Here is a 20,460-nt window from a genome sequence, read left to right as displayed (position 1 = left end):
TCCATCGGGATCCGGTTCCCCTATCAGTCATGGTGGTGTGGAGTTATGATTGTCCCCCCCCCCCCCCCCCCCGGCTGGATCAGGTTTGCTCTGGTCGTGATTTTTATTCCTGGAAACGGTGATCCTGCGTCCCTGCGTTGTGCAGTGGAAGTTCCCTCCCTCCCTCCCTCCTTATCTGATGGGCCCGTGTCCCGGCTCTGCCTGTTGGCCGGCGGCCAGGGGTGCGTTTCGTTCTGGAACGTCCCAGCTTGTTCTCTGATTTTGACGCGGTACAAACTGGTCGGACGTGAACCTGGAGCGACTCCGCCAGAAGCAGACGTGTTTACGAAAGCACAAGTTCATTTATTAGCAATGCAAAACCTTCATTGCCAGGGCGCTGATGTGCGATTTATTTCCCGCTACATTTCCTGCGCCCACCAGAAATATTTCTGATCTTATATTTGCATTCATTAGTGACTGTTATTGACATATGTGAATATTTAAAGTGTAACTCCGGGCTTCTCTTCAGTCTTACACAGAGAGTATGACAGCGGGCAGAGGAGTGTGGAGGGTATGACAGTGGGCAGTATGTAGAGGAGAGGAGAGGAGAGGGGAGGGTATGACAGTGGGCACTATGTATAGGAGAGAGGAGTGTGGAGGGTATGACAGTGGGCAGTATGTACAGGAGAGGAGTGTGGAGGGTATGACAGTGGACAGGAGAGGTGTGTGGAGGGCATGCCAGTGGGCAGGCAGTATGTACAGGAGAGGAGTGTGAAGAATATGACAGCGGGCAGTGTGTACAGGAGAGGAGTGTGGAGGGTATGACAGTGGGCAGTGTGTACAGGAGAGGAGTGTGGAGGGTATGACAGTGGGCAGTATGTACAGGAGAGGAGTGTGGAGGGTATGACAGTGGGCAGTATGTACAGGAGAGGAGTTTGGAGGGTATGGCAGTGGGCAGTATGTACAGGAGAGGAGTGTGAAGGGTATGGCAGTGGGCAGTATGTACAGGAGAGGAGTGTGGAGGGTATGCCAGTGGGCAGTATGTACAGGAGAGGAGCGTGGAGGGTATGACAGTGGACAGTATGTATAGGAGAGGGGAAAGGATTGTGGAGGGTATGGCAGTGGGTAGTATGTACAGGAGAGAAGTGTGGAGGGTATGACAGTGGGCAGTATGTACAGGAGAGGAGTGTGGAGGGTATGACAGTGGGCAGTATGTACAGGAGAGGAGTGTGGAGGGTATGACAGTGGACAGTATGTACAGGAGAGGAGTGTGGAGGGTATGACAGTGGGCAGTATGTACAGGAGAGGAGTGTGGAGGGTATGGCAGTGGGCAGTATGTATAGGAGTGTGGAGGGTATGGCAGTGGGCACTATGTATAGGAGAGAGGAGAGGAGTGTGGAGGGTATGGCAGTGGGCAGTATGTACAGGAGAGGAGTGTGGAGTGTATGGCAGTGGGCAGTATGTATCGGAGAGGGGAAAGGAGTGTGGAGGGTATGGCAGTGGGCACTATGTATAGGAGAGAGGAGAGGAGTGTGGAGGGTATGGCAATGGGCAGTATGTATAGGAGAGGGGAAAGGAGTGTGGAGGGTATGGCAGTGGGCACTATGTATAGGAGAGAGAAGAGGAAGTATGGAGGGTATGGCAGTGGGCAGTATGTACAGGAGAGGAGTGTGGAGGGTATGACAGTGGCAGTATGTACAGGAGAGGAGTGTGGAGGGTATAACCAGTGGCGTGTGCGTCTGCAGAAAAGAGGTCACTGTGTCTTCTTTCTTCAGATTGCCAATGTCCTGCTAACACGGTGAGAGGTTTCACTCCCCTTGTTGGATTGGCTACCCATATCACCGTATGCTTTCCCAGGCCTCTGTGGTTGGGATGAGCGCCTGGCTTTCTAGCATTGTTTGGATGGGTGACAGCACACAATGTAATCCCTGTTGTTCTATGAGCGGTGTGTGTCTGGGTGAGACACGGCTGACCATGCGGATATTTTTACAGAGCCAGAAATTTGTATTGGGGGGAAGAATAGCGCAATGATGAGTCAGGAGGAAATCGCACAGCCATTGTGGTGCATTCAGCCATAGTGAAGCTTTTGCTGAACCAGGATTTTTCTAGCTCTACGATAACTACGAGAGGTTTTTATGAATGATTCCAAATAACGTTGGTGTGATTGGAGAAGATGTGAGACGCTAATGCTATAATCAGTGAATCAAAATTACACTATAAGGCCAACAGTTTGTTGGCAACAAATGACTGGGTTCGGGTGTTTCCATTGAAGGGTACTGTAATAGTACAAATACATTTTAGACAATTGTGTGCCTCCCACCTTGTGGTAACAGTTTGGTGAAGGCTTTTTCCAGTTCCACTATGACTGTGCCCCTGTGTGCAAAGCCAGCTCTATAAAGACATGATTTGATGAGGTTGGTGCGGAGGAACTTGAGAGGCCTTCACAGAGCCCTGACCTCAACCCTACTAAACACCTTTGTGATGGTTTTGAACTAACCAGATCTTCTCAGCCAACATCTCCATAAAGACATGGTTTGATGCGTTTAGTGTGGAGGAACTTGATCAACCTATACAGAGCCCTGACCTTAACGCTACCGAACATCTCTGAGATGAATTAGAACGAGCCAGGTCTTCTCATCCAATATCTCCATAAATGCATGGTTTGATGAGTTTGGTGTAGAGGAAACTGGGTGACCTACACAAAGCCCTGACCCCAACCCAACCAAACCTCTCTATAAGGAACTAGAATGAGCCCGATCTTCTCATCTAACATCTCCATAAAGGCAGGAATTGATACATTTTGGGTGGCTGGTACAGAGCTTTAACCTCCAACCTACTGAACATCTCTGAGATGAATTGGAATGAGCCAGGTCTTCTCAGCCAACATCTCCATAAAGACATGGTTTGGTGTGGAGGAACCTGATCAACCTACACAGAGCCCTGACCTTAACGCTACCGAACATCTCTGAGATGAATTAGAACGAGCCAGGTCTTCTCATCCAATATCTCCATAAATGCATGGTTTGATGAGTTTGGTGTGGAGGAACATGGGTGACCTACACAAAGCCCTGACCCCAACCCTACCAAACCTCTCTATAAGGAACTAGAATGAGCCCGATCTTCTCATCTAACATCTCCATAAAGGCAGGAATTGATACATTTGGGGTGGCTGGTACAGAGCTTTAACCTCAACCCTACTGAACATCTGTGAGATGAATTGGAATGAGCCAGGTCTTCTCAGCCAACATTTCCATAAAGACATGGTTTGGTGTGGAGGAACCTGATCAACCTACACAGAGCCCTGACTTTAACGCTACCGAACATCTTTGAGATGAATTAGAAACGAACCAGGTCTTCTCATCCAACATCATCATAAATGCATGGTTTGATGAGTTTTAGGTGGTTTGTGCAGAGCACTGGCTTCAACCCTACTGAACATCTCTGAAGCCTCGTACACACGACCGAGGAACTCGACGGGCGAAACACATTGTTTTCCTCGTCGAGTTCCTTGTTAGGCTGTCGAGGAACTCGACAAGGCAAGCTTCTTCATTCCCGTCAAGGAAATAGAGAACATGCTCTCTTTTTGGCTCGTCGAGTTTCTCGACAGTTTCCTCGACGAAAATGTACACACGACCGGTTTCCTCTGCAAAAAAATATCTCCCAGCAAGTTTCCTGCTGGTTTTTGCAGAGAAACTCGGTCGTGTGTACGAGGCCTGAGATGAATTAGAATGAGTCAAATCTTCTCAGCCAACACATCCATAAAGGCATGGCTTGATGAGTTTTGGGTGGCTGGTGCATAGCCCTGACCTCAACCCTACTGAAAACCTTTGGGATAACTTGGAATGGGCCAGATTATCTCAGCAAACATCTCCAAAAAGGCATGGTTTGATGAGTTTGGTGTTGAGGAACCTGAGTGACCTACACAGAGACCTGACCTCAACCCTACTGAACATTTCTGAGATGAATTAGAATGATCCAGGTTTTCTCAGTCAACATATCCATAAAGACATGGTTTTATGAGTTTTGGGTGGCTGGTAGAGCCCTAAGCTCAACCCTACTAAACACCTTTGGCATGAATTGTAATGAGCCAGGTCTTCTCAGTCAACATCTCATAAAGGCATGGTTATGAGTTACAGGTGGCTCGTGCAGAGTCCTGACATCAACCCTACTAAACACCTTTGGAATGAGCCATGTTTTCTCAGTCAACATCTCATAAAGACATGGTTTGATGAGTTTGGTGTGGAGGATCCTGGGCAACCTATACAGAGCCCTGACCTCAACACTACTAAACATCTCTGAGATGAATTAGAATGAGCCAGGTCTTTTAGCCAACATCTCCATAAAGATATGGTTTGTTGACTTTGGTGTGGAGGAACCTGGGTGACCTACACAGAGCCCTGACCCCAACCCTACCAAACATTTCTATAAGGAACTAGAATGAGCCCAATCTTCTCATCTAATATCTCCATAAAGGCATGGTTTGATACATTTTGGGTGGCTGGTGAAGAGCCCTAACCTCAACCCTACTGAGCGTCTCTGAGATGAATTGGAATGAGCCAGGTCTTCCCAGCCAACATCTCCATAAAGGCATGGTTTGATGAGTTTGGTGTGGAGGAACCTGAGCGACCTACACAGAGCCCTGACCTCAACCCTACTGAACAACTCTGAGATTAATTAGAATAAGCCAGGTCTTCTCACCTGACATCTCCATAAAGGCATGGGAACTCAGGTGGCTTGCGCAGAGCTCTAACCTCAATCCTCCTTTGCATGAATTGGAACATTCAGGCCAGGCGTTCTCATTCAACATCAGTATCTGATCTCACAAATGCCCCTTTGGTTGAATGGGTACAGATGCACTCTCAAACTTACCCAGAAGAGTAGAGTGTGTTATAGCTCTAAGGAATGGGGATTGTGGGTGGGGCTTCCATATTGGATATCGTGTCAAACAAGCTCATATAGGTGTGATGCTCAGGTGTCTACAAGTTGTGGGCCACATACTGTATTTTAGGGAACTGGAAATACTCAGCTTTATTGCCAACTGCTCCAATTCATATATGTACCCAAGACAATATGTGAAGTTCTATTCAGCCAGTCTAGTGATTCACACACCTCTTGCATGACGTATAGCTGGGATAATGACACTCTTTTCTATTACAGTGGAACCTCGGATTACGAGCCTAATCCGTTCCAGGAGAATGCTCGTAATCCAAAGTACTCTCATATTAAAGCGAGTTTCCCCATTGAAGTCAATGGAAACGAAAATAATTTGTTCTGCATTGACTTCAATGGCATGCAATACCGCATGCTGTCAGAGGTGGGGGGGGGGGGCAGCAGAGAGCCTCAGAAACACCCGGAAAGGCCAGAGGACACCTTGGCTGACCTCGGAAAACCTTAGAAAGACTTTGTTTCCAAGATTTGCTGAGGTCAGCCGAAATGTCCTCGGGCCTTTCCGTGCATTCCGTGGGGGATTTAACTCTGGCTTGTTTCTGGGTTCTTTTCTTCTTCTTTTTTTAAATGTTAATAAGCATTGCTTTTTATATAGGGTGTCATTTTGATTTTTTTTTCATTTATGAGATGGTATAACCTGAATTTTCGCTCTAATCAAACTAGTACACAATACGAGTGTGTGTTTCTTGGGTGTATTTAATCATCTAATGTTGATGATCTGCTTTCCATTTATTTATTTGACTTTTGGGTTGTGGTGTTTGCCTTTACCGTCTGATCAGCTGGTGTGTGGGTAATATAACATGTATCCCTGTCCTTTGTGAGCTATTGGCCTAGTTTTTCATAATTAAAAGTTGTCAGGATCAGAGCAAAGAACAATGGATATCAAGCCCCATACACACTATCAGTTTTCCTGTCAGTTTTCTCTTCAGGTTTACCAAAACCATGTAGTGCAAGGGCCTGCCTGATTGCATACAAATTGAAACTCTTGAGGTTTTACCTCATATTAGATGGTTTTGGTAAACCTGAAGAGAAAACTGTCAGGAAAACTGATAGTGTGTATGGGGCTTCAGTGTAATATGATGATAACATGTTGTTTGTGTAGCAAGGTCTTTTACCTCTTTCGGTCTAATTGGAACCTCCAAAGCCAAAGATAGAGGCATAATGGCCCAGATTCACATACATTGGTGCATAGTTATGCCGACGTAGCGTATCGAATATATGCTACGCCGACGCAGCTCACAGAGGCAAGCACAGTATTCACAAAGCACTCGCCCCAGTCGCTGTTAAAGATACGCTGGGTTTCCTCGGCGTAAACCAGCGTAGGTGGAAGTGGGCGTGAGCCATGCTAATGAGGCGTGACCCCATGTAAATGAAGGACTGAGTGTCATAAAGTTACGAATAACGTACGGCGCATGCGCCATCCCGTGGACGCATCCCAGTGCGCATGCTTAGAATCACGTCGAAACAACTGCCTAAGATACGATGGATCACTGCCTACGACGTGAACGTAACCTACGCCTAGCCCTATTGACGTACTACGTAAACGACATAAAATACGACGGCTGTGTTCCCTGGTCCATACCTTTGCATGACTTGCGCCTCCTATATGGGGAATAACTTTACGCCGGACGTACGACTTACGCAAACCGCGTATATTATGCGCCAGGCGCAAGTACGTTCGTGAATCGGCGTATCTCCCTCATTTGCATAGGTGAATAGGAAATCAATGGGAGTACCACTTGTGGCCAGCGTAAATATGCGCCAATGATACGCCGGCGTAGGAAAGTTACGTCGGTCGGATGAGGCCTATTTTCAGGCGTATCTAGTTTTGTGGGCACAGATACGACGGCGCATACTTACACTTACGCGGCGTCCCTCGAGATACGTCGGCGTAAGTGTTTTGTGAATCCAGGCCATAGTGGGTGCAAAGATGGTGAAAGTCATTGGGCACCAGACACTTCTTGGATGTAAAAGAGGTTTTATTTATTTTAACAGTCCTTTTATATATTTTGTGGGAAAGAGGGTTAGGGCCAGGACACCCTGAGATAGTTGCAAACTCAATTGTCAGACTCTGAGACTTCAATAGGAGAACAGCTGTACGGGGAAAGGCCCCAGCAAGGTGCCACTTCTGCATGTGCAGGGTTGGTGTCTCCTATGGTAACAGTTCCTAACTCAAACGTATCTGTTCTTTCAGATCCCCTACAACTGCTCCTTGTAGTTCTTCAATACTGAGCTCCTGGTCTCTCACTAGACCCACTGATTCACTAGACCTATGAATCCCTTGAGCTCCTCCAAGGTTGGCAGTGTCATCCCCTCAAGCGTCTTCCCCACTTCTCTGCTGGGTCCCTAGCTTGGCATTCCAGACACTTCTCATGCGTCACCCCTACTAACCGGCTCAGTCCCTGGCTTGACACACAAGGCTGCTCTGCAATCATTTCCTCCGCTGGTTGGGTCACTGACTTGATCACCACCTGAAGTTTCCCGATTTCCACCATGCCCGTTCCGTGAGAATATGATTCCGGTACTTGCTTCAGTTACTCACTGTGGTCCCTTCATGGTGACAACTTTCCTTCTACCTCCGACCACTGACAAGTTCTCCAGCCGAGAGAACCGTCACTTTTGGTTGGACTGCAAGCCGCAGTCCCAACCCTGCGCTGCCCCTCTTATTTCTGGATAGGCCTTCAGACAGCCTGGCAGCCAGATGCCTCCGGGATAGGCCCAATCTCCAACCTAGCAGCCCGGGACAGATGGCATATGTCCACCCAGACGGCAGTCCGGATGGCACAGAACACAGATCACCTGACCTCATCCAAATATATAGGCTCTCCCAGCAGGCCAAGGGATCAAAGAAAACCCCTGGCCATTGGCTGGAACACCCACATACCCATATATTGACCTTGCGTTGCCCTTTTCATATCTAGTACCACCAAGTACCTGGCCACCTAGTGGTAGAAGAGAAAAGTGCAACAAGGCCAAGCTTAGGGAGAAATCAATAGATCTCTATCAATCGACCAAGACAACCACTCTTGGCAGGTAATTTGTGAGGAGATCCCTGACTAAACTCCAGGGAGCTACATTTGTTATAGAGCAGGGGTCTCCAAACTTTCTGAACACAGGGACTTTAGGGGGGCCGGAATGTGGCCATCGGGAGTACAAAATGTCCCATCGTCAGTGGGAGTATACAATCCCCCATGATTGGTATCATTGGTAGGAATTGTCCCCATAATTGGTGTCATTGGGCCCCCTTGTTGGTGTCATTCAGAGGAATTGTGCCCCATCATTGGTGTCATCGGGCCACATAGGTGGCATCCTTGGGAAGTATTATGCCCCATCATTAGGGCCGAAACAACAAATCACTTAATCAACAACTAATCGATTATGAATGTAGCGATGGCCCAGTGGGGTTGCTACGTGTTACAGCATCCACGCATTTCACCCTCCTGGTCAAACATCTATTATAAAAATAATGGCTTGGCTCAGATTGCTATCTGTTGAACTTTACATACCCGTGTTGCTCTTAATGTTGCTGTGTGTTAAAAAAATAAAATACAATTCTGTGCACACATCATAACTTCCTAATTTGTTTGTGTTATTTTTACAGAGACAACATGTCTAAGGGTCCAGCAGTAGGCATTGATCTTGGCACCACCTACTCATGCGTAGGTGTTTTCCAGCATGGAAAAGTGGAGATTATTGCGAATGACCAAGGAAACCGTACCACCCCAAGCTATGTGGCCTTCACGGACACAGAGCGACTTATTGGGGATGCAGCAAAGAACCAAGTAGCCATGAACCCAACTAATACTGTTTTTGGTAAGCCTGAGTTCTGTTGAGTCATCATCTCACATACAATTGCAGCACGTTGTCTCTTGGATTTGTCTAGGTTCTTACTAAGTAAAATTTTAGATCCTCTCAAAAACTTCTTGCAGTCATGTAATTGTCTCAGATAACAACTGAGAAGGTCTTCTAAAAATCGGTAAGGAAGCTGAGTGAAATTCTGTTAGTTGGAATAGCTGTTGGTTGGAAGCTTGTACCTTTTTCTAGGGTTACTTTTCGAGCAATTAAAGATTTTTTTAAATGGGCAATTGTAGTTATGTGGAATATTTAATGTAACATGCCACTGATATCAGACTTGTTTGTATTACAGATGCCAAGCGTTTGATTGGCCGACGTTTCGATGACACCGTTGTCCAGTCTGACATGAAGCACTGGCCTTTTAATGTAATAAATGATGGTGGTAGACCCAAGGTTCAGGTAGAATATAAAGGAGAGACAAAGACCTTCTATCCTGAAGAAGTCTCATCTATGGTTCTTACCAAAATGAAAGAGATCTCTGAGGCCTACCTAGGAAAAGTAAGTTTACTAATACTAACGGTAACATGTCAAGTCTATAGCCTTGTACACACGACCAGTTTTCCCGCCGGGATTCTTAGGCGGTTTTTAGCCTGGCAGTTTTCCTATGGGGAAAGCCTGTGGGGGAGGATACACATGGCCGGGATTCCCTACCAAAGCTCTCATGGCAGGAAAACTGGCCCTGTGTAGGGGGAAAAAGCTGCTGAGCCGGTTCTCGACTTTCCCCTCGGTTTTCCCGGCAATAAAAAGTCAGGCGGTAAACCTGTACGTGTGTACGGGGCATCTGGGAGCGGTAGACCTGCTTCGGCTAACTGCTCTTTCAGATCTATTGCAAGGGAGCAATAAAATATGGATGGGCAGTGTCCCCCTCTGGCTCTGTCTCCTTCCTCTAGAACAGGGGTCTCCAAACTTTCTAAACAAAGGGTCGGTTTATTGTCCTTCAGACTCTAGGGGGGCTGGACTTTGACCAGTGGGATTAAAATTTTCCTGGCATCAGTGGGAGTAAATATTGCCACATTTGGTATTAGGAGGAATAGTGGCCCATCGTGGTCATTAAAGGGAGGAATAGGGACCCATTACTGGTGTCAGTGGGAGAAATGGTGGCCCGTTGTCAGTGTCAGATGGCAGAGTAGTGTCATCAGTGGGAGGAATAGAACCCCAAGGGCCGGATAAAGGCAAGCAAAAGGCCGCATTCGGCCCTGGGGCCACAGTTTGCACACCACTGCTCTAGAATATATGCAAACAAAGCTTTTTTGGTGCAAGCAAACATTTTTATGCTTGTAATTGGCAAAAAAGACCCAATTCATGATCCCATGTCCTATCAAAATCTGAAGTCTATGACCACCTTTTATGACCATCAGCTCATGTCTGCATGCCAACCAAAATGTGAGGTCTATGACTACTTCTAATAAGAATTGTGTAGTCTGTATTCTTTAATACAGAATTTTTGGATACATTTTAGATGAGACAAAAGAAAGCTTAGAAATAGAAGCTCCACTCCATGTATAAAAGTCCAGAATGATAATTTATTTATAATTGCCAAGGAAAATCCAACATCCAATGGGATATGTTAGGGCTTCCCTTTTGTATACTGTAAATATAAAAATCCATGAAAATAATCCAATGTCTTATCTGAATGATATTAAAATACTATTATAAAAATTAACAAACAAAGATAAGACATATATATATATATATATATATATATATATATATATATATATATATATATATATATATATATATATATATATATATATATATATTTATTTTAAAGAACTATTTTAAAGAAAATATAATAAAAATTATAAATTAAAAATATTATACAATTTTTGTAGATTTAAAACTCAAATATACTCTGTTCAAAAGAGGGTTATGTCTTGTATCATCTATATATCATAATAAAGATTACATTAGTTAATTAAAGATGACTCATAGAATCGTCTCTAATCATAGTGTATCCAATTACGAGTAATTAACTACAAATTATACAGGCTGTAAATATAAGATTCTATGAATCACCATTAATCAACACATTAATTAATGGATGAAACAAGAAATAGCCCTCTCGTAAATGGACCAAATATATCTACATTTAAATCTATAATTGATTTATAATTATATTTAATTGATAAATAATTGTTAACATATCGTGTGATGTGAAACAAATTATGTTACTTGTGATTTTTTTTATTAATATTTTAATATTGATTATATTTACAGTTTTATATATTTATAGCCTCGAAGAAAGGGAAAGTCTCGCAAACCCACCGAAACACATTGAGGTTGATTTACTAAAGGCAAATAGATTTGCAAAGTGCAGTTGCTCCGGAGCTTAGTAAATGAAGTAAAGCTTTAATTAGCAAAGAATACCCAATCACGAACAAGGAAAATAAAATAAATAACATTTTTGCTTGCACATGATTGGATGACAGAAGTCAACAGAGCTTCTGATCACTGATTTACTAAGCTCTGGAGCAACTGCTCGTGCAGAGTGCAACTGCACAGTCTATTTGCCTTTAGTAAATCAAACCATAGACTTTTCTATGGTGATTTTAAATAAAATGTCACTATGGACATTTAAAGGCGACATGGCATTTCTGTTCCTTAGCCTATATTTATTTTTTTGTAAGGAAAACCTAGGAGAAAAAGAGCTGTCAGTCGACTCCAATACACCTTTTAAGTACACAATGGGGTTGATTTACTAAAAGATTTTGTACTTTACAAAGTGCAGTTGCTCCAGAATTTACTAAATGTGCAGAAGCTCTGCTGTCTTTCATCATCCAATCATGTGCAAGCAAAAACATTTTTTTTTCTCTTGCATATGATTGGGTATTCTTTGCAAAGTGAAGCTTTACCTCATTTACCAAGCTTTGGAGCTATTGCACTTTGCAAAGTGCACAGTCTATTTACCTAATAAATTAAACCCAATGAGTAATTCAGTGTTTCCAACCACCTGAAAAGTTAATGATTGTTTTAATTCTTGGCATGTAAATGCACAGACCATGCCATCTATCAAAATCTACCAAATAGTAGCATTGACCCTGTTCCATTTCTCACCTTTTCTAAAAATGAAGAATTGTACATTTAAAGCAAATCCATTAATTCAGGCTGAACGGAGGATAAAAAAATTGCATAAGCAGAGATTATTTTCAGTAAAAATCATCAGATCAAGCAGACAGATGAGCTTCTATGCCTATCCGTTTTCCCTGTACAAGTTGAGCTTGGCAATGCCTCTTATTGGCAAATAAAGCTGAATTCCAGGTATGGCAAATTTGACATAGTTATGTTCATTTTGACATCAAATTTCAATTTAAATTCAGTTATAATCTTTTGACTGCCATTTTAGTTTTAATCGTACTTAACCACTTAACCCCCGGACCATATTGCTGGTCAAAGACCAGAGCACTTTTTGCGATTCGGGACTGCGACGCTTTAACTGACAATTGCACGGTCGTGCGACGTGGCTCCCAAACAAAATTGGCGTCCTTTTTCCCCCACAAATAGAGCTTTCTTTTGGTGGTATTTGATCACCTCTGCGGTTTTTAGTTTTTGCGCTATAAACAAAAATAGAGCGACAATTTTGAAAAAAATTAATATTTTTTACTTTTTACCATAATAAACATCCCCCAAAAATATATATAAAAAAACATTTTTTTTCCTCAGTTTAGGTCGATACGTATTCTTCTACATATTTTTCGTAAAAACAAAATGCAATAAACGTTTATTGATTGGTTTGCGCAAATGTTATAGCGTTTACAAAATAGGGCATAGTTATATGGCATTTTTATTAATATTTTTTTTTTTACTAGTAATGGCGTCGATCAGCGATTTTTTTTGGTACTGCGACCTTATGGGGGACACTTCGGACACTTTTGACACATTTTTGGGACCATTGGCATTTTTATAGCGATCAGTGCTATAAAAATGCATTGGATTACTATAAAAATGTCACTGGCAGTGAAGGGGTTAACACTAGGGGGCGGGGAAGGGGTTAAGTATGTTACCTGGGTGTGTTCTAACTGTAGGGGGGGTGGACTCACTAGGGGAAATGACTGATCGCTGTTCATACATTGTATGAACAGACGGTCAGGCATTTCTCCCCCTGACAGGACCGGGAGCTCTGTGTTTACACACACAGCTTCCGGTCCCCGCTCTGTAACAAGCAATCGCGGGTGCCCGGCGGCGATCGTGCCTGCCGGGCACCTGCACGGGAGTCACGAATGAGCGGGGGGCGCGCGCGCCTCCGGTGGCGCGCACACGCCCCTAGTGGCCGCAGAGAGAGCCGACGTTATTGTACAGGCTCTCGCGCAGGGGGGCCGATCTGCCGCCGTAGAACTGCAGCGGCAGGTCGGGAAGTAGTTAAAGCGGAGTTCCAGTTTCTTACTGTTTATTAAAAGTCAGCAGCTACAAAAAGTGTAGCTGCTGACTTTTAATAAACAGACACCTGCTCCACGGTCCATCGACATGGCCGCCCGGAGCTCCGCTCCTCTCCCCCCCTCTCTGCCGGCACCTCCATTCATAGTGTGGGCACCCGGCCGTGACAGCTCTCGGCTTCATGGCCGGGCACTCTCCGGCTTGCGCAAGTCGTGCTGCGCTCTATGACTGGACAGACAATCTCCTGGGACCTGTCACATGTCCCAGGAGATCGCCTAAAGGGAGGGGCCGTCCAAGGCGAGAGAAGGAGTCGCCTAGGCGGTCCCTGGGCGAAAGGAGAAAGTGGGACAGGAAGTCCCACTCCTACCAAAGCCCCCACCCCCCCCCCTAAAAAAAATTACATGTCAAATGTGGCATGTAAGGGGGTGAGGTGTGCTTAAAGGGTGGAACTCCACTTTAAGTCATCTGAATTGTTCTAATTTTAGTCGTATTTTAGTTAAAGGGGAGTTCCAGCCAATTTGTATGTTTATTAAAAGTCAGCAGCTACAAAAAGTGTAGCTGCTGGCTTTTAATAAACAGACACTTACCTGCTACACGGTCCATCGACACGGCCGCCCGGAGCTCCGCTCCTCTCCCCGCCTCTCCACCGGTGCCTCCGTTCACAATGTGGGCACCCGGCCGTGACAGCTTTCGGCTTCATGGCTGGGCACTCTCCACGCTTGCGCAAGTCGCGCTGCGCTCTATGACTGGACAGACAATCTCCTGGGACCTGTCACATGTCCCAGGAGATCGCCTAAAGGGAGGGGCCGCCCAAGGCGAGAGGAGGAGTCGCCTAGGCGGTCCCTGGGCGGAAGGAGGAAGTGGGACAGGAAGTCCAACTCCTACCAAAGCCCCCACTCCCCCCCCCTAAAAAAAATTACATGCCAAATGTGGCATGTAAAGGGTTGAGGAGTGCTTAAAGCAGAAGTTCCACTTTTGGGTGGAACTCCGCTTTAAGTCATCTGAATTGTTCTAATTTTAGTCGTATTTTAGTTGACTAAAATCTGCAGTACTTTGTTTTTTTTTATATATTTTTTTCACATTTTACAAAATACATCAAATATGAGAAATGAAAAGTGGCACGTGATGCTTAAACATCATTGGATAACATGTATAGATGAAGTTGGCCAACAGTAAAAAAAAAAAAAAAAGACTATATAATAAAACATATCCAAATGGATAGTGTTCAACTGATATGAGCAAAAGCATCCCGAAAATTCAGGAAGCAACATACATACAGTATATAAAGGGAACTGAGAAGCGTGAATGAAGAGTGTACCTTTATCTCATACCATAGTTACATAGTAAGTCAGGTTGAAAAAAGACACAAGTCCATCCAGTTCAACCACAAAAAAAAAAAAAAACACAGTACAATCCTATACACCCAACTCCATACCCACAGTTGATCCAGAGGAAGGCAAAAAACCCCAGCAGAGCATGATCCAATTTGCTACAGCAGGGGAAAAAATTCCTTCCTGATCCCCCGAGAGGCAATCGGATTTACCCTGGATCAACTTTACCTACAAATCTTAGTACTCAGTTATATTCTGTACATTTAGGAAAGAATCCAGGCCTTTCTTAAAGCAATCTACTGAGCTGGCCAGAACCACCTCTGGAGGGAGTCTGTTCCACATTTTCACAGCTCTTACTGTGAAAAAACCTTTCCGTATTTGGAGGTGAAATCTCTTTTCCTCTAGACGGGTACGTTGGTAATAGAGTTAAAAAAAATGACACGTCAAATAACATTTCAATTTTGCCTAATCCAGATGTAAACTTTTAGCCGTGTAAAATTTCGCCTAATCCAGATGTAAACTTTTAACCTTTGCAGTACATTTTAGTTCAACTAAAATCTATTGGGTTTAGTCAAATTGTAATGCATTATTTAAGAATTTCTCTAGAATTTTCAGCTAAACTGATTTCCACCAAACTCATTATATCGAATAACATGTTATTATTTTTGGCATTAGGGATTGAACAAACTAATCAGACACAGACTTAGCCGGTATATACGGTCTTTATAAGTAAAACGTCCCTCCCTCAAAGTTCCGTTCCGTTTTCATTCGTTGATGAAAGTTTGAATTGTTTTTGAAGAATTTAGAAAATTTGGAGTAATTTTAATTTCGTTTTCATCACTGGAAAAATGCTGCTAATGAATATTATGACGAAAATATTTTTGTTGATGAAATTAACACTGATGGCACACACTGTACATACTTACATCGGTCCAAGCTGGACCAATGTAACAATGTAAACTTTGCCATACCTGGAATTCATATTTAAAGCTGAACTCCTGTCTGCCATCCATAAATACATTTTGTGTGCCCCCCCTCTTATAGTAAGGATTAAATGCCTTTCAGTCTGGAGGCGGGATATGAAACCAAGGGATACTTATGCTCCAGCTGCTCTTCATTGGTCATGTGGTTGCTTCCTTGCCAACATCGTCACCTACAATGCAGGACCCACCCTAGATACTGAGGCTGAAGAAGATCAGTAAAGAGCACCGGCTGTTGGGAAAGTGAACAACAAGGTAAATATTCCTCTACTTTACTCCCCCCGCCCCCCCAACTGTAGTCTCGTAGTACTGTAGATTTCTCGCAACAATATAAATAGAGTTGATGCATTTATACTATGTTCATATAGGGGGCAGGGGCGCCGCCTCCCTAATCCATGCGTCCGTCCCCTAATCTACATGCAGGGCACTGGACACATGGATTCCAATGTTTTTTTTCCGAAGCACATGATTAGAGCCTGAGGATCTAATTGGCTTAAAAAAAGGGTGGGCTTGGGGAGCCCTGAGCCCACCCAGTTGTGTGACAATAGCTATTGTGTCCCTGACTCTCCTCCCAGCCAATCGGGAATCCGGTCCTGAGACCCGATTGGCCAAGAGGAGAAGCGATCCTTTTGGCCGCCGAGGAGGAGGAGAAGCAGGAAAAGCCACCACCCAGAGGAAGCGCTGCCCGCAACCTAGATCGGGTAAGTGCGGGGGGTGGCGTGGGTTGCCGCCCCACCAAAAAAATATTCCACCAGCCACCACTGCCATGTATAGTGTACTGGAGGGGGTGATTGGCACACAAAATTTATTTTTATAGGCTGACCAACAGTGGTGGGAGGGTAGACTCAAAGAACAGTTCTTAGGCTGCATTCACACCTGAGCGTTGGTCGCTCGGTCGTTTTTTGGGCGTTTTTTTCCAGCGTTTTGTCACGCGTATTCATGCTTATTTGCGCGTTTGCATACAGTGGTGTCCGACGTTTTTGTATTTCCAAGTTTTTTATTTTAGCCAATAGGAAAAATTATCATCTTTTCATCACTTGTTGCTATGTTGGTAGATTTTTTTAATCTTCTGCCTGGGTGACAAGTTCTATTGACTAAAGCGACGAAACACCCGTAGCAAACGCTCGTTGTCGCGCTAGTCGCTTGAATCGAGCGTTTCCATTACTTTCTATGGGAAATGGAAACGCTCAAATACGCCCAAACCGCCCGAAACGCGTGACAAAAAAGGGTCCAGAACTTGTTTGAGCTTCAGTCGTTCGGCGTCAGGCGTATCGTCGTGCAGATGTGAACCATCTCCATAGGGTATAATGTATTTTTTCCCCTCTAGCGTATTTGAGCGTCGCGCTTCAGGCGACAAAACGCTCAAGTGTGAATGCAGCCTAAGGCCCCATTTTGACTTGGTGATTTCAAATCGTCGGCCAAATCCAAATTACAAATGCATATTGCAATTATGACAAGCTTTCACTGAATTAAACCTCAACCAATGCATTTTTTTACAAGTTTACCCTAAATGCAAGAAAAGGTATTAAACTTTACTAATCTCTTTAGGCCGGACAGTAACTAACATAGGTGTGTGCAGCCTATTACATTACCCCAAAGCTCAAACACACACGTGTGTGCAGGGCCGCCAGGGGGGTACAGGCATTACACCTGTAAGGGGCCCGATGGCCCCCCCACCTATAGCAACTTGCGGCAGGGACCCACCCCCCCCCCCCCCCGTATTTAATTTTTATTTTTTTCTTTCGTCTGACTTTAGCAACTCGTGGCAGGAGAGAGAAGAGAAGACTTGACTTGACTTTGTTTTGTTTGTCAGCCCCCCCCGTCCCGCTTAGGAGAGAGAAGAGATGACACTTTCGTTACCACCCCCCCGCTTATCATCTCGTGGCAGAAAATAGGGCTCTGCTTCAGGCGGGCGCTGCCTAAAGCTGTGTAAGGGGCCCCAAAATGTATGATGGCTGCCCTGCGTGTGTGTATATATCAGGATCCATCCGCAGTGCCGTAGATCACTCCGCCTACACCGGAAAGTGGTTAGATAGTCCTCTTTCAGTCCCACCAGGCACATAAACAATGAATTTGTGAGTTGGGCTCCTCTCTCTGCTGCTGGGAACCCATACAGAACTGGCAGGGCAGGCAGAGCGATGCACATGGGGAATGATTAGGGTGTGCCCAGGCACGCCCGGCACACCCGTGCGCACGCCTTTGGTAACTAAGCTGTTTTTATACTTGTATCTTTTATTAGTTTATGTAAGTCTAATAGTTTATTAGTATCTCCTATGCCTTACCTTACTACAGGTCAATACTACAGTATATAGACAGCACAGAATCAATGCATACATCCGATTTTTCAAATGCTTTGGTGCCCTGAATCTGATATTCTTTTTTCTCTTTAGACAATCACTAATGCAGTAGTCACTGTTCCGGCTTACTTCAATGATTCCCAGAGACAGGCAACTAAAGACGCTGGAACCATCTCTGGTCTCAACGTCCTTCGTATCATCAATGAGCCAACTGCAGCTGCCATAGCCTATGGTTTGGACAAGAAGGTAAGAGCCGTGACATCAGCCTAGATATTGGATACAATTTTGTCATTATACAGCTATTAGGTACATAGGGCCAGATTCACGTAGAATCGCGGCGGCGTAACGTATCGTATATACATTACACCACCGCAAGTTTTCATCGCAAGTGCCTGATTCACCAAGCACTTGCGTGAAAACTTACGCCGGCGTAATTCAAAGGGGCGTGTGCCATTTAAATTAGGCGCGCTCCCGCGCCGGACCTACTGCGCATGCTCCGTTTTGAAATTCCCGCCGTGCTTTGCGCGAAGTGACGTCATTTTTTCGAAGGGCGACGTGCATAGCGTACTTTCGTATTCCCTGACGTCTTACGCAAGATTATTTTTTTTTTAATCGACGCGGGAACGACGGCCATACTTTAACATGGGCTGTGTAAAGTTAGGGCAGGTAAAACAACGACTAACTTTGCGATGGGAAACTAGACTAGCAACGACGTAACGAACGCGAAAAACCGTTGTGGATTGCCGTAAAACCTCATTTGCATACCCGATGCTGGAATACGACGCGAACTCCACCCAGCGGCGGCCGAGGTACTGCATCCTAAGATCCGACGGTGACACCTGTCGGATCTAAGGGCTATCTATGCGTAACTGGTTCTATGAATCAGTCGCATAGATACTCTGAAAGATACGACGGCGTTTCAGAGAAACGCCATCGTATCTCTTCTGTGAATCTGGCCCATAATCCTTTGAATGATTGGCTATCTACTGATCACATTTATCCACTGTACAATGGATGTCAGGATTTCTCAGAAGTGTTGTATATAAGGTAAAAATGTAAAATGCTGATCAGATTCTTAAGGCCTCGTACACACGATAGGTTAGCCAGAGGATAACGGTCTGAAGGACCGTTGTCTTAGGTTAACCGATGAAGCTGACTGATGGTCCGATGTGCCTACACACCATCAGTTCAAAAAACGATCGTAAAACACAACGACGTGCTGAAAAAACTAAGTTTAATGCGTGCGTGGGTTTTTTAACCGACGGTCGTGCCTACTAACGATTGGTTTTGTCTAGGGGTGCAACAGATCAAAAAACTCACGGTTCGGATCAGGAGTCACGGATCGGATCATTTTTCGGATCGGCAAAAAAAGAAATTCTCCCCCACTGTAATATCCACATCTCCCCCCCCCCCACTGTAATATCCACATCTCCCCCCCCCACTGTAATATCCACATCTCCCCCCCCACTGTAATATCCACTTCTCCACCCCCTTCTCGGTGCAGACAGACTCCCCCCTTGTCGGTGCAGACAAATCCCCCCCTTCTCGGTGCAGACAGACCCCCCTCTCTCGGTGCAGACGGACCCCCCTCTCTCGGTGCAGATGGACCCCCCTCTCTCGGTGCAGACGGACCCCCCCCTGTCTCGGTGCAGACGGACCCCCCCCTCTCTCGGTGCAGACGGACCCCCCCTCTCTCGATGCAGACGGACCCCTCCTCTCTCGGTGCAGACAGACCCCCCTCTCTCAGTGCAGACAGACCCCCCCTCTCGGTGCAGACGGACCCCCCCTCTCTCGATGCAGACGGACCCTTCCTCTCTCGGTGCAGACAGACCCCCCTCTCTCAGTGCAGACAGACCCCCCCTCTCGGTGCAGACAGACATCCCCAGTAGTAGGACTCCCGGTGTGTGTAGCGGTGTGTTCCACGAGTGCGGGCTCCTCCTCCTCTGTGAGTGTAAACAGAGGAGGGCCGCCGCCGGGTGTACCAAGATGGCCGCGGCTCCGGAGCTAGGCCGAAGCCGCGGCCTTTCCTAATGTTATGGCCGCGGCTCCAGAGCTAGGCCGAAGCCGCGGGCCTTTCCTAATGTTATGGCCGTGGCTCTGGAGCTGGGCCGAAGCCGCGGGCCCGCGGCCATAACATTAGGAAAGGCCGCGGCTTCGGCCTCCTGATACAACAATTCAAGGAATTTACAGACAGACAGACAGGGGTTGATTCACTAAAACTGAAGAATGCTAAATCTATTGCAGCTCTGCATGGTAGCCAATCAGCTTCTAACTTCAGTTTGTTCAATTAAGATTTGCCAAACAAAAAACCTGGAAGCTGATTGGCTACCATGCACAGCTGCACCAGATTTTGCATTCTCCTTTTTTAATAAATCAACCCCACAGTTTCACAAGGATGTGAGTAGAGTTGATCCTAATTTCAAATTATGTTAAATTTGGACTAAATTTCAAAGATTCTGTTGGAAAAATCTCCCCCAATAAAGAAATAAACCGAAGGTGTTGGTTTAATCTTAGAATAGTTGAACATAAAAAAAAATATATATATTTTTTTTTTCTTTTCCCCTTCCCTCTCCCTCTCCCTTTCCTCCCCTCTCTTTCTTTCCTTAAATCTTCCCTTCCTGTTGGTTCCTCCCTCCCAAGCCAGGTTAAGATTTCCACTTACCTGAGGCCTTGTACACTCGACCGAGTTTCTCGGCA

At 45.2% G+C, this 20,460-nt stretch overlaps 1 protein-coding gene across 1 annotated transcript in view; it reads left to right on the top strand.

The window, feature by feature from the left end:
- LOC120916435 (heat shock cognate 71 kDa protein-like) overlaps positions 1 to 20,460 on the top strand; it is a 57,939-nt gene that overhangs the window by 18,484 nt on the left and 18,995 nt on the right. The window contains exons 2-4 of the mRNA XM_040327402.1: positions 8,528 to 8,739; positions 9,074 to 9,279; positions 17,857 to 18,009. Coding sequence (XP_040183336.1) covers positions 8,535 to 8,739; positions 9,074 to 9,279; positions 17,857 to 18,009 — 564 coding nt within the window. The 5' untranslated portion in view covers positions 8,528 to 8,534. The remainder of the gene's footprint in view (positions 1 to 8,527; positions 8,740 to 9,073; positions 9,280 to 17,856; positions 18,010 to 20,460) is intronic.

This window comes from Rana temporaria, chromosome 10, assembly GCF_905171775.1.
Source record: "Rana temporaria chromosome 10, aRanTem1.1, whole genome shotgun sequence".
NCBI lineage: Eukaryota > Metazoa > Chordata > Amphibia > Anura > Ranidae > Rana > Rana temporaria.
This window is presented reverse-complemented; position numbering and strand designations above follow the sequence as displayed.